This window comes from Lissotriton helveticus, chromosome 10, assembly GCF_964261635.1.
Source record: "Lissotriton helveticus chromosome 10, aLisHel1.1, whole genome shotgun sequence".
NCBI classification, from domain to species: Eukaryota; Metazoa; Chordata; class Amphibia; order Caudata; family Salamandridae; genus Lissotriton; species Lissotriton helveticus.
Window position 1 is genome coordinate 1,207,859,174 of NC_136071.1, and position 13,931 is coordinate 1,207,873,104.

The 13,931-nt window shown below is 45.5% G+C and overlaps 1 protein-coding gene across 1 annotated transcript in view; it reads right to left on the bottom strand.

The window, feature by feature from the left end:
* The window catches only part of LOC144784213 (uncharacterized), a 255,285-nt gene that overhangs the window by 106,500 nt on the left and 134,854 nt on the right, over positions 1–13,931 (bottom strand). The window contains exon 4 of the mRNA XM_078662868.1: positions 723–818. Within this exon, the coding sequence (XP_078518994.1) occupies positions 723–818 (96 nt within the window). The remainder of the gene's footprint in view (positions 1–722; positions 819–13,931) is intronic.

Here is a 13,931-nt window from a genome sequence, read left to right on the forward strand (position 1 = left end):
ATGGGATGCACTGCATTGCAAATTTCTGGGAGTTAAGATATAATTAATAAAAGGACATAGGTCTCATCCTTGTATTTTTGGGTGTTTGTCTCTTTTGAAAGAATGGGTAAACATGTCCCCTTAGATTCAGAGTGAGGTGACTGGGAGCATCTTAAAGAAAAGATGAGAATGAGAAGAGAATCACAGAGTAGGGCCGGGGCCTGGCAGAGCGCTTTGATATATCGTGCTTAATTTAACAAGGCAAATCCACCAAGAGTATTTTAGACTCATTTATAGATTGTGTGGTAGGACCAATTCAATGCCCTATGATTGCTAAACACAGACTTTAGATTGCATGTTAACAATAAATTAAAGTATTACTTTCCTTTTTCCGAACTTAAGTACTGGTATATGATTTATTGGTGGTTGTCTAATCGGTCTTAAGTGCTGAAGAGTCCTAATCGCACACCACCTCCCGGAGGGCTGATATCCTTAATGCCCAAGGGTCAGTGGCTAAAGCGGTGTATCTGGTGCTCGGGTGTAGGTCCAATAATGGATTAGGCTGGTGGTAAATGGCTTTGGTTGACACAATCCCACCCCAGTAGCGGCTGGTTGTCCCCTCAATCAATCATCAATCAGGGATTTGTGAAGCGCGCTACTCACCCGTGAGGGTTTCAAGGCCCTGGAGTGAGTGAACTCTTTGGTGTCTCACACTGAGGTCTGCAGTTTTCTTGGTGACTTACCTTTCAGTTTGTTGATATTTTCTATCAAGAGGCTGGAGAAGAGCATGGCCAGGAGGACTCCTCCGGGGGCTGCAGAGTCCAGGATGACGCGACAGGCTGCAGTTTGAAAGAATACAATATTGATTCGTGGATTCGTAGATAAGGGAACATTCTGGAAGCATGGCACCTCTTCTGATTCCGCTCAGAGCCTCAATGACCGAGAGTCACGTGTTGACATCAGGCCCAGTGGCGTAACAAAACTTGAGGGGGCCCCCCTCAAACTACATGGAGGGGGCCCCCCCGCCATTCTCCGTGCCAGTCTAGAGCTCTCAGGCCAGCGACCCGCCATACTGCAGGGGATGCGGGGCGATTGTTACGCCACTGTCACCAATACAGCCGTTATAAGTAACACTGGATGGTGGAGTTAAAGGTTGGGCTTAGTCTGCCCGCAGGCTATCATGGGTGGTGGTCCATTCATTACAGGGTCCCTGCCATCAGTAGTCCGGGGAAGTTTGCCCAATTTTAGGTGGGTTTCCTGATGCAGATACATAGGGCCCACTCATCGTTCAGTTTTGACAAAAGTGCATCCACTGCTCCTTCTTGTTTCCGTTTTAAAACATTAGACAATGCGACCAAGTATGGGTGGATTTTGCGAATCTGGCGTACGCGAACTTGCGTATTTACGGATTCGCAATCCGCAAAATCCGCGAACTCTCGCGAATTTGTGGATATTTGTGTTTTTTTGTGTTCGCAAGGGTTTCTGCCAGTTCGCGAGGTTTGTGTACCAGTTCGCAATTGCGAACTTACTTGTCGGCTTGCAACGGCCGCGACTATGTTGTTTCTACGTCTGGTTCATCAATCACAGGTTCACAGCACCCTCTGTTTCACCACTGCCACCCTCTAGTACACCCATGCCACCCTCTGGTACATCCTCACTGCCACCCTCTGGTTGGTTTATCACTGTAGATTATGGGGGTGAAAAAAAGCAAGCACACCTGCCCTGCTTCAACTGCCATGAATTAATTTGGGGTTGATTAATGTGTCACTGATTTTTAAACTTCCAGTCTGGCTGGCACCTGCTTCCTTCCTTATATGTAATTTGCTTTCTGTTGCAGTGCAATTTTTTTTCACAGGACCTTTATGGCCTACTTGTAGCTATTCTATGAGCCTGCTGTGAGGGTCAGAGCAGGGTCATAGAATAGTGGCAAATAGGCAACTGAACTCTGGAGGGCCCCCTCAGGAAGCACTAGAGTGAATGGTTACTAATGTTAAGATTTGCACCTGCTGATTGCTTTCAGTTTTGCAAAAATCGTCTTTCTGCAATTTCGCGCGATTTGCGGGGCGCGAATCCGTGCGAGATCAATTTCGGAAGCCGCGAATTCGTGCGAATACACCATTTGTTTTTTTGCTGCGTGTTTGTTCGCGTGATTTTTTGCGTGTTCGCAAGCCGCTTGTAGCGCAACGTTTGCGAAGTTACCCTAGCGGTCGTACATGGGCGCGGCCATCTTGTTTGCGTGACGTAATTCCGTTTCCGGGCGCTATGTGTAATCTCGCAAAGTGTGCGGCTCGCTAGTACAATTTCGCGTGTGATCGCGAGGAAAATCTCGCGCGAACTTACCCACGCAGTCGTGAACGGGCGCGGCCATCTTGTTTCTCATTTATTGCTATGGTTCTAGGCATGCTCTCTGTATCCTTTCTAAATCTCTGCCATCCTTTGCTTGTTTGAAGCTTTTTTTGATCTATTTTACTTATTATCTATCCCTCTATTTTTCTAGCTCTATATTTTTGTGTTTTCTGCTACTTTTTGTTAATTTTAAACTACTTTTTTAAACGCTTTTCTTTTCTTCTTCCCTGTTCTATTTCTTCTTTCTTATTTTGCTTCCTTTCTGCCCAGACCATGGCAAAGGGAGCCGGGAAAAAGCCCGCAAAGGGGAAGGGTCCCGCACCCCATGCGTGCGTTTGAGGGTGGAGACAGTTACAGCTCGGGAGATTTTTAGTGCGGAGGAGGTGGCCGCACTAGTCTTTCACGTCCAGCGCCGCCTCCCCAAGACCATCATGGGAGGCGGCAGGATCGCTACCAGCTACGGGATCCGGGAGCGCCGGAAGCGGTGGGAGAAGGTGTGCCGGGCCATGTTTGAACACTCTGGGGTCCGGTGCACCTATAACCAGGCCACCCATCGCTGGACGGATCTCATGGACCGGGAACGCGACTTGCTGGACGTGCTCGGCATAGAGATCCCCGGGCTTGGTGAGTAGTAGTAGCTATTTCTATCTATTTCATCACTACTCTGTTTTATCCCGCTCTGTGTGTTATTATATTGCAAATGTTTGTTTTTTACCAAGAGCAATAATGCTGCCGATTACATTGTAGGTAAATTATATTTCAAAATCTTCTATGCATTTCAGGTGCACTGCTCTCCTTCTCAGTAGCCTTGCTACTATGCTTATTAGTTTTCTATTTTGTGTTCATTTCATTGGCCTGAGAAATTATGTATGAGTGTAGTGTAAAGAATTGCGTAATGCTAGACACTAAGGGTCAGATTTTCAATTACCGGCGCATCCCTGCAAAGTAGCAGGGATGCGCCAGTAATTGTGCGCCATGCCACCACCACCCATGGTGCGCCGTATTTACAATGTGGCGCACCATGGGCCCAAAACATCACAGAAGCCTTACGCATCTGTGCCGTAAAGGCGGCGCATTGCTGGAGTTGCGTGCCAACGATGGCGCAGCTCCAGCAATGCTCTGGGGTGCCCTATCTCCCCAATGCTGCATCAAGCCGTACGTCGGCTTCAAGCAGGCGCAGGGTTTGAGTCGCGCATCATTGTCCTAAAAGTGACTGATTGACATCTTGTAGATTTCCTTCAGCCACTTTTAGGATTCGTTCCTGCGCAGGAACGCCCTCCCTTGCGCCGGAACGCTCCCATATGCGTCACTTTGTTAATATACACCGCACCATGGCGCCTCTTTTGTTCTGCCGCTGCGTCACAAAAGTCAACAAAAGGAGGTTTTGGGTCCTATCCCTGACCAGCCTGGACCTCAACAGTCGATAAACAGAACAAAATGGCTGGTCCGGTTCACTTTATAACAAATTTACACCCCACCCAGCCACTCTGTGCTACGTGGGACACTATTCATTTAGAAATTATTTATTTATCTTTTTTTGTTATTGGTTTCTTTTATTTCACCAATGACATACAAGAGACAGTTGTCAAGCAGTTGAGTCCGCAAACAGATATAAGTGTGCACAATATATACAAGTGGCAAATGAATGACGGTGAAAAAATAAATCACAAATAATACTCCAAATCTTGAAACACCAAGTACCAACTTGCTATGTACAATACATATTCGAACATTAAAACATTTCATAAAACTACACAGTCCTTCGAAATGTGTACCAATGGAAAGGCGGTAACAGACAACTATTTAGGACTGCCTGCCTATCCACAAAGACCTGTGAAAAGGTGTTTTTAGAGATTGAACAGCAGGGGCGGGACTAGTGATATTGTTTATTCCCCCGCTGCACCCATCTTCCTTATCACAGGCTGGGTGTCAACGCGTTTCGAACCCTTGATGGTTTTAGGGTTCTCCTCAGGACGTGGACTGTATGGGTCCTGTTCTGTAAGAAATAGGACTTGGTATAAGTAATGTGTGACACTGCTAGGATGATTACCTCTCTGACTGTTCACAGACAAACACTAGTTACCTGTAGTCAGCGCACAGGGGCTGCAAAGGGGGTGGCACGTGGACAGTGGCTTCACCAATTAAGTACTTTCTGCAAAGGCAAGGGTGATTTGATGGTTAATTGGGGTGCAGTGCTCAGACAAGCAGAGAAAGTCTGATGTGACGAATTGTGAAGCAATTAAAGGCCTAGATCCTACCTTAGCTGGGCCTCGTATGTGAGCAGGCGGCGCGACGGTAGCCCCGACCGAAAAACGGGTCCGGGGGTTGCCAGGATTGTAAATATCCTTCGAAAAGGAGCTGTGCAAAAAATGAGGGATGTTACCAAGCGTCTACCTACAAATTGGGAGCTGTATTATAATACAAGGCGAAATGCGCCGGTGACAGGGAAACACTCACTCGGGTCCGGAAAAAGGATTAAATCACTCGGTGGCCGCCGGCGTCTGACATTCAGTGCCGGGGCCCGGATCCATAGTTGTTTTATGACAGAAGGAATGCTGGGACCTCAAAGTCTTCCCCATAGAAAGAAGACTGTGCACTTAAAGGGGCCGGCACCACAAGGGATATTAATCCGAAGTGCGTGAATAAATGTCCGCCGCCACACTCGAGCACAATTATGAATTGAGGATGGGGTTTCATACAGTGAGGGTATAACGCTCTCAATACATACGACATTGCGCATACAGATTCGAGCGCTCGGCAGGGAACAAGGTTTTCCCAGGAAGGGGAAAATGCCACTAGAGGGCAGTGTTTGTTCGATTTTGTGAACCCTATGGAGAGAACAATGCAATCACTGACAGCCTTTGGAAGCCACTGTACCACGTATAAGAATTAACACATTTCTAGACCGGGGCATTAGTTTATTCTGAAAGAGAAGGAACATCTAAAGCAGCAGCACAGCTCAGCAAGACTCATTAATGGTGCAGAATCATTGTAGCAGGGACGCATAGCACAGTGTTAGGTAGTAAGTAAGTTGCCCAGTTCAGAAAGTTCATTCAGGCCGGAGTTGGCTGTATCAAATTTAAGGATGAGGTACGCCTCTTTTTGCAAGAGGCGTGCATTGATGTCGCCACTGCCGCCCCTAATTACAGCCAAGACAGTCCATCTGATGTCATTCACAGAATGCTTCAGCCGTAAAAAATGGGACACCAACGGGGCTGTTAAGTTCTTGTTGTTGATCCTTGATCTATGTTGGATGATTCTTTGGCGCACCTCCTGGGTGGTTTTCCCTATGTACACCTTATTACAGGGACATTGGATGGCGTATACTGTGTTCTTCGTTTTGCAATTGGTGTGTTCATTGTGGCGCCAAAATTTGCTGCCGTCTGAGAAAAGAGTACCCTCCATTGTAAGATCACAGACGGTGCACGTCCCGCATTTCCGGTGGCCCATAACTGGGCTGGCACCGAAGATGGTGTTTGGAGTCTCTTTTTTATGCGGAGGACGGGTGGATGTTATCAACTGGCCAATGCTCCGATTCTTCTTCAGGGCGAAGAGTGGTAACCCAACATCCGGTAAAATGTCTTCTACCAGGTACCAGCTTTTCCTGATGATCTTCTGTATAGGATGAGTGTGGGGGCCGAACGTGGACACACACACTATCCTTTGGGTCGGTGATCTAAGTCGTTTTTCTAGGAGGTACTCCCTGGGGGTCCATCTTGCTCTTTTCATAGAGTGCTTCAGCAATTTCCGAGGGTAACCTCTTTCTTGTAATTTCGACATCAGGGCTTGGCCGTGTACTTCATAGTGCTGGACAGACGAACAGTTTCGCCTCACCCGGAGGAACTGCCCGTAGGGCAGGTTGTTTTTCAGGCTTCTCGGGTGATAACTCCTGTAATGCAAGGCGTTGTTTTTATCAGTCTTCTTTTGGTATAACGAGCATGACAAACCCTCTGTTGTCGCGGATACTTCAACATCCAGAAATGGCAAGGATTTGGAATCATAACAAAGGCTGAACTTGATGTCAGGGCTTCTATTGTTGAGCCACGTGTGGAATTCTTCCAACATGTCTGGAGTGCCAGTCCAGACACACCAAACGTCGTCTATGTATCTGAGCCATTGCCCTATATGGCCTCGATACGGGTTGTTATTAAACACAAATTTTTCTTCATACTGACCCATGTAGAGAATCGCCATCTCAGGTGCGAAGGGACAACCCATTGCTGAGCCTTTTACTTGCAGGAACATCTCGTCCTCGAATGTGAAAAAGTTTTTCTTCAGCGCCAGAGATGCAAATGACACAATGAGGTCAGTGGGCAAAAGTCACGCAACAATGGAGCAAAAGAGCCGCAAGGGGCTTCTAAATCAGCCCCTACAGACTCAAGTCCAGTCCTTCCTTTAGACACATGGCTATAAGAAGAAATAGTGGTGGTGGTCGGTGGATTGATAGTTTGAGTATTCACTGATCTGCAAGCACGATGGACTTTGTCTGTCACTTCGCGTGCTGCGGACTGCTGCCTGCCAGGCCTAGGCAAACCTTTTTAGTAGTTTGTTTAGTGAGTTACATAGGAACTTTCCAAGTCAACGGTCTGCAAATCAAGCAATACTAATAACGTAGTAGACCACATGAGATCGGTCAATATATCCCGTGGAATAGTTGTCTATTTGCTATTTCGCCAAAATATTTTGTTATTGTTCTTTTGAAATGTTTGATTTGGTTGACAAATATCATCCATGTTTTCTGGTCTTTCTTTCTTTCATGTTGTACATCAGCTCCCCCCAGGGGCAAGAGGACACAGGAGGAGGAGGAGGGTGCTGTTCAGGATGCAGGCCAGGACCGGGCAGGCAAGGGCTCCTTTGCTGGCCCCAGTAAGTTTTAATTTTAATATAGAGTACCTATTTTTTCCTAGCGTTCCTCATTTGATTTTTCCTAAATCGTCTTTGATCTTCTTGTAGACTGGATCTAAATTCTTATCTTGCCTCGACTATGACTCCCTGTGGTATTACTAGATTATTCTTATTAGTCTGTCTGTGTAGCTAACTAAGATAGCACATTTGGCAATTCCATTGGACTCCCATTCTAGTCAGCAATAGCTCTATGCACTGAGTGCAGTCCTCTGGGATTGTCCATAATGTCTTTTCAAGTCTTCTAAATGTTTATGCTTTGACAATTGCCAACAATAAAAAGGTGAATGACCACCAAGAAAGAATAAGATACTACTTTACTTTTGGTTTGGATAGTAGGACAATCCATTCTACTACTGTTGCAGGGACAAATCTGTACACACAGAACTATGGACACTAAATAATGCATTGCTTAGCTTATCAATTATAATAGGTGCTGTTAGACTTTCCACATACCTCAGTGATAACAGACTTTGTAGTTGAACCCCCAATCACCTTACTGACTAGATAGTGTGGCAGAGTCATTTAGCTCCCAAAGTCACAGATGATTGATCCCCAATGATGATTAGATTATCCAACGCAGGACAAGAGTACGGAGTCAGAGTCAAGAAGTGTCAGAGGCACGGACTCATGCTTGCAAAAATTCCAAAACCTTTAGCTCATCCACTCTAGTCTGGAGGACCAAAAACCACAGAGTCTATTTAAGTTTAAAAGCTTTATTAAAAGTAAACACATTTATTAAAATCAACTTTGTCATAAAACTAAACCTTTAACTGAAAATGGAAAAGTGCTTAGTGCTGACGATTAATTGGACACATTTCTTGTGGTCGAGCCGAGCTCTCACCTGGTTTGAACTTGATCCTGCTTGTGTTCTTAGAAGTCAAGCTTCTGTCTGTTAGGAGAAAAAGTGGTGCGTGTTAAAAATAAAAAGCAAGCATTCATCAGTTGTGCCAAAAAGTGCAGCAAGACAACAGCCTTCCCTGGAAAAAGGGAAATTTTTACTTTAGAGTAGACAGTCACAAATTATTACATTGTATTCTGTTTTTTTCACATTTCTTTATTCCTCCTAGACCAAATATTATATAGTAGTGAGTGGTGTATTCTAACATTCTTAAATGTACTTTGTAGGTGGAACATCTGGTGGCGGGGCCAGCGCTGAGGTGGTGGTGTTGGACGAGGACTCTGGGGAGGAGGCGGTGCAAGTGCCGGACGTTCCTGTGAGGGTTCACACGGTGGTGGCGGGCAGAGGTAAGCTATATATTCCTTACTTATTGAGATTGAAGACTGCAGAGTGTGCTTTCCGCACGGGTGTATTATAAATCAACCAGGTAGTAGCCTCCTCTAAATGTACTTCGACTTAGCTGTGAAGTTTTAAGAATGCCAATCAGATCTGAGATGAACTTGATGGATGGGATGAGCGAAAAGCGAAAGAAGGGTGTAAGTAAGTGTGGAAGGACGAGAAATTTAATGATGACTGGCAAAGAAGAATGATATGTGTTTGCTTGGTCCCCGAGGTGGCTGAGAAGGAAAGAATATGGTATGGTGCATGGCTGGGTGAATGATGAAGCAAGAATGGGTGGAAGGAGAACAGCCTTGGTGGGTGAAACAGAAACTGTATGTGTGCATATACTTTGAATGGATGGATGCCTGGATCATGGTACTATCTGACTCTTAGATAACATATGTGTATCTAGAGAGATTAGACGGTCACTGGATGAACTAAGTGTTACTTTGAAGAGCATGTAACACCGCACCCGCACGTCCGTTCCAGTGTAGGAAAGGCAAGGAAAAGAAGTTGTAATTTTGTCCAAATACTACCATGAATAGTAGCAGTAGTTTGTATTGCAACTGCAAGCACAGCATATATCCGGTTATTACGGTGGACCCTCCCTACCTCTCTTAATAATTTTAGTTTAGTAGTAGTACGTCATTCATGTGTGGGTGTATCACTGTTCACTCAATAAAAAGCAAAGCACCTAAAGTCATCCCATATGTAATCAAATACACCCCATGTGAAGTGATAGATAATCAGATTATTTAGTTTCTTCTTTTTCCTTCTCTAGTACTCATTTGCACTGTAGGGTGAAAGTTAAATTAATTAAGCAGTAGCCCTTTTAACAGAGTATTCTCAGTGCCACCCGTAATAGAAAAATATGAGCTTCACCAGTCACCACCTGCATGTACTGTACCGGTACAGGAACGCAAGTCTGTCTCACTCATCATGGTGTGCGTCTGTTTTTCTCGGGTGCAAGTTAACTGCGCTGGCATTATGCCGGCTTGCAGAAGATAACGCGTACCAATTTTCCTAAACAAAAGAGAAGAAGAAGAATAAGACTGGTGTACTGTCATAGTCGACTGTAATGGAAGTCCATAGTGCTCGTAGAATTTGTTCCTTAAACTCCCACTAATGTTAGAGCAAGGATGAAGAAGTGGGAGGTTAGATAGATACTGTCCTCAATAGTTATGTACTGTGCTTTCATTTTGCTACTTGTACTGTGACACAACTTTCTGCTCAATCATTTTGTGTTAATCTTAAGGAGCATTGGTTACAGACTATGTCTTTCTTTCTTCATATAGTTGCTCCTTCCAAATCAAACAGACCATCAAGGAGGGAATGGCTCAAATGGCCCGGCAACGGAGGCTGGATGCCACTGTCGCCGAATATCGGCGGCTGGTGGCCCTGGAGGAGGAGGAGACGCAGTCTACCGGTACAACAACAACATCCACTGGGACAGCTGCATCCTCCTCCGTGCCCCCACGGGCTGCCAGCCAGCGCAGTGCTCCAGCGGTACGGAGCCGGGCTACCAAAGCCAACCGCCACCGCCGAGCAGCAAAGACATCAGCTGCCCCCCACAGGAGTTGCAAGACACGCCAGCGCCGCTTATCCCTCAGAGTGTCCTACCTGGAGCAGGAGGTCTTAACCTATAAGAACTTTGTGGAGGGCCTCCGCTTCGACCATGCCACCCTCCGCAAGGAGTATGATGCCCTGGCCGCTAAAGTCAACAGCACCCTCCCGTAGTGTAGTGTCCCTTGCCCCTTTTTTAGAGACTTTTGGGGGGTGGGAATTGGGAGTTGGGTTGTTTTTGGGACTTTTGAAGGACAATCGTTGGGGTTAGGGAGGGTCTTGCAGGAGATTATTTTGTTAGGGCTACAAAAATATACTTTTTGGAACTTTATCTGACCATACCTGTTTTTTACTGCTTTTGAGTCTGGTGGGTGGGGGTTTAACAGTAAGTTTGTTTTCCTGAAGAGTCCTAGGACTTTAGTAGTACTACCGTCAATCTCTCGTCTATTCCTAATACTCCATTATACTACCTCCCACCAAACGCTTATCTTACCTGTAATTTGTGTTTGAAAGTAGGGCTAGGCCCAGGGCTGGCTCCACGGGAAATGGCGATTAAGGTTGGCAATCCTGGGCGGATGAAATGTCCTCATTGCGGTGGTACTAGTGGTGTGACACAGTGGCAGTTGCATGCCTATGGAAAAAAAGAAAATGAAACCTTGTTTGTCCTTACTGTAGCATTACAACGGTACGATAGAGAATATAGCAGGTGACAGTACACTAGAACAGTGCCACACAGAGCCTAACAAATGGTAAAGTATTGAAAGTATAACTAGTACTTGCGTTGAATTTCTTTGACATTGGCTACTACTACAAGAAATAGTACTGAAGCTGAGTAAGTCTAGAATATATCCTCGGATTCCTTCACCAGCCTCTTGCTATGACCTTATCCTCCCCAGCAAGTGTGTGGAATTATTGATGTAATTTAGTCACACATCAAGCAAAACCACACAGCCCGGGGGAAGAGGGTTAGGGTTTGGAAAATGGATGGGAATGGGGGTTTCTTTTTGGGTAGGTTTTGTTGAGAGAAAAAAAAGCACAGCATAGACAAACAATAATTCAAGATAAAGAAATCTTTGGGTACAAAGCTAACCATAAATCTTTTAAGTGACATAAAGGAAGTGCATGCCCTACTGCATGCATTGTTACTGAAAAGTAAGTAGTACTAGAATGCGACAGTACAGGGCTGCAGCGTTTTCACTTGCCTATCTCTGCACTCAGAGAAACACTTCTTACATTAAATTAGGTTTAAAAATTAGCCGAAGTAAAACCTATAGAATGGCTGTAGGGATCAATTTAGAAGCAGAGATCCAAGAAATGGAGTCACACTCATAGAAGAAAACAATGGATACTGTATCTGTATGTTGTTGTAGTTGTCCTGTTGAATTTGGTAAGTAAGTTGCATGCAGCAAACAATTCCTCTTATTAGCGGCACTCCTCCATTCCAGCTGACGCTTCGTCCATCAATGTTGGTGACCAGAAGACACCCTGTCCACTGCCTGCCTGGCGGATGCTGAATTGTGGCTCGCTAATGTGAAGCCTGACTCCATCCTTTTTTCCCCATTGCACAGACTGAAACCCGGCGTGTAATTATTGAACGAAAAATAGGAAGTGCTATTACAACACCACTGATAAATAAATATAAGGTATGTACGCTGTGTAGTGCAAAAAGTCACACTTTGATTTTCCTAATAGACAGTACAATATTTTTGAAAGTGTGTACTCTGTCTGAGTCACCTTTTGAAGGATAAATAAGTATGGGCAAATTAATTTAGCGGATCTTTCCCCTCAAGCTAGGTGTACTGTAAACTGTGTTTTAGAACAAAATTAGACCTTCCCAGCAGTGCTCCCACCCAGACCCTTACTAAAGCCAGTCGCAAAAATGTAGAAGACCCCCTATCAGATCTCAAAAAACGAGGCCTAGCAGAAAACTGGTGACAAAACGTACTTTGAAAGTAAAAGTAGGCCCAAATACCCCCTTACCCACCGTGGATTGTATTTCCAAACCACTTGCAAGCAAGCAAAAGTATCCATAGCCAGCATCGCTCCAAGACTCGAACCCCCCCCGCCCAAACACATGCAATAGAAATACTGCTAACCCTAACAAGCCCTAAGTTAAGAATAGTGGCAAAGGCTTTCTTTAACTATGCCAAATCCCCCCTTTCCCACCATACTACTGCTTTTGAGTCTGGTGGGTGGTGGTTTAACGGTATGTTTGTTTTCCTGAAACTTAAGTCTGTGTCATTTTCTTCCTTTAAGTGTAAATGGCTAAATGTTTTCAACACTAAGTGCCTCTCACAGAGTAAGTGATCCCCCCTTTCCCACCATGGATTTTCTTCAAATCGCTTGCAACAAAAATTACACATTCCCACGAGTGCTCTAAAACCCCAGAACTCAGTTTCAAAAATCAAGAACACCCCGAAACACATGCAATCCTGCTGCTAGGGCTAACCCTAACGAACCCTAAGTTACAAAAAGTGCCAAAACCTTTTTCCTCATGGATGTTGTTTAAACCAGTTTTATCCGGTATTAGACCTTCCCAGCAATGGCCCCAGAGCCGTCAACTCAGGCGAAAACAAGTAGAAGACCCCCAAACAGCCAAAAAGCAAAAGTACAAAAATGTGGACTTAGTCACTTTTCAGAAAATTTGCAAAATCACTCAGCGTGCGCTCTGCAGCTAGGCCCTAACTCCCCTCTGCCTCCATGGATTTCCTTCAAACCTCTTGCTATCTAAACTATCCATACCCAGTGGTGCTCCCAGACCCCGAAACCCACCCACAAACACCAGGAAGCCCCCCAAACAGGCCCCCGAAAACACTACATTGAGCGAAAAGTCAGAAAAGGCAAAACCTTTTTCCTCATGGATGTTGTTTAAACCAGTTTTATCCGGTATTAGACCTTCCCAGCAATGGCCCCAGAGCTGTCAACCCAGGCGAAAACAAGTAGAAGACCCCCAAACAGCCAAAAAGCAAAAGTACAACAAGCATTAGAAATGCAATCGGGCTCGGATTTATTTGATTTTGAGCTAATGGCATTGTAAATGGCAATGTCTTTTCGCCATGTGTTATGGAGTGTGTGCGTGGTGGAAGGGTAAAGTGTACCATACTGCGATTGCTACAATAGTTAATTGTGGATGCGTTAACAATTGATGCGTGCACTGATGGCTGGTGGTGTGTGTGCTTGGTGGAAGAGTGCACTGGCGCCTGGAGGTGTGTGTGCGTGGTGGAAGGGTGCACTGACGGCTGGTGGGTGTGTGCTTAGTAAAACAGTGCACAGATGGCTGATGGTGTGTGTGTTTGGTGAAAGCCTGCACTGACGGTTGCTGGTGAGTTCGCCTTGTAAAAGAATGCACTGACGGCTGCCTGGTGTTGTACGCCTGATGGTGTTTGTGCTTGGTGAAAAAGTGCATTGATGGCTGGTGGTGTTTGGCCCTGGTGAAAGCGTGCACTGACGGCTGGTGTTATGTTGTTGTGTGTGTGTTTGTGTGTGTGGTTGTGTTTGTAGTGGTGAGTCTGTGGGGGTGAGTCTGTGGTAGTGAGTGTGTTGTGGTGAGTGGTGATGAGTGTGTGGTGGTGAGAGAGTGGTGTGTGTGTGGTGTGTGTGTGTGGTATGTGTGTGTCGTGCATGTGTGTGGTGTGTATATGGTGTGTGTGTGGTGTGTGTGTGTGTGTGTGGTATGTGTGTGTGGTGTATGTGTGTGTATTGTGTGTGGTCTTATGTGTGTGGTATTATGTATGTGTGTGGTGGACTTAGTTTGAGTGTTTGTTTCCTGCACACTCACACACTGCCCCTACACATTCACACACTGCTCACACTGCACACTCACACTGTTCACCCTGCATAGTCACACACTGTTCATCCT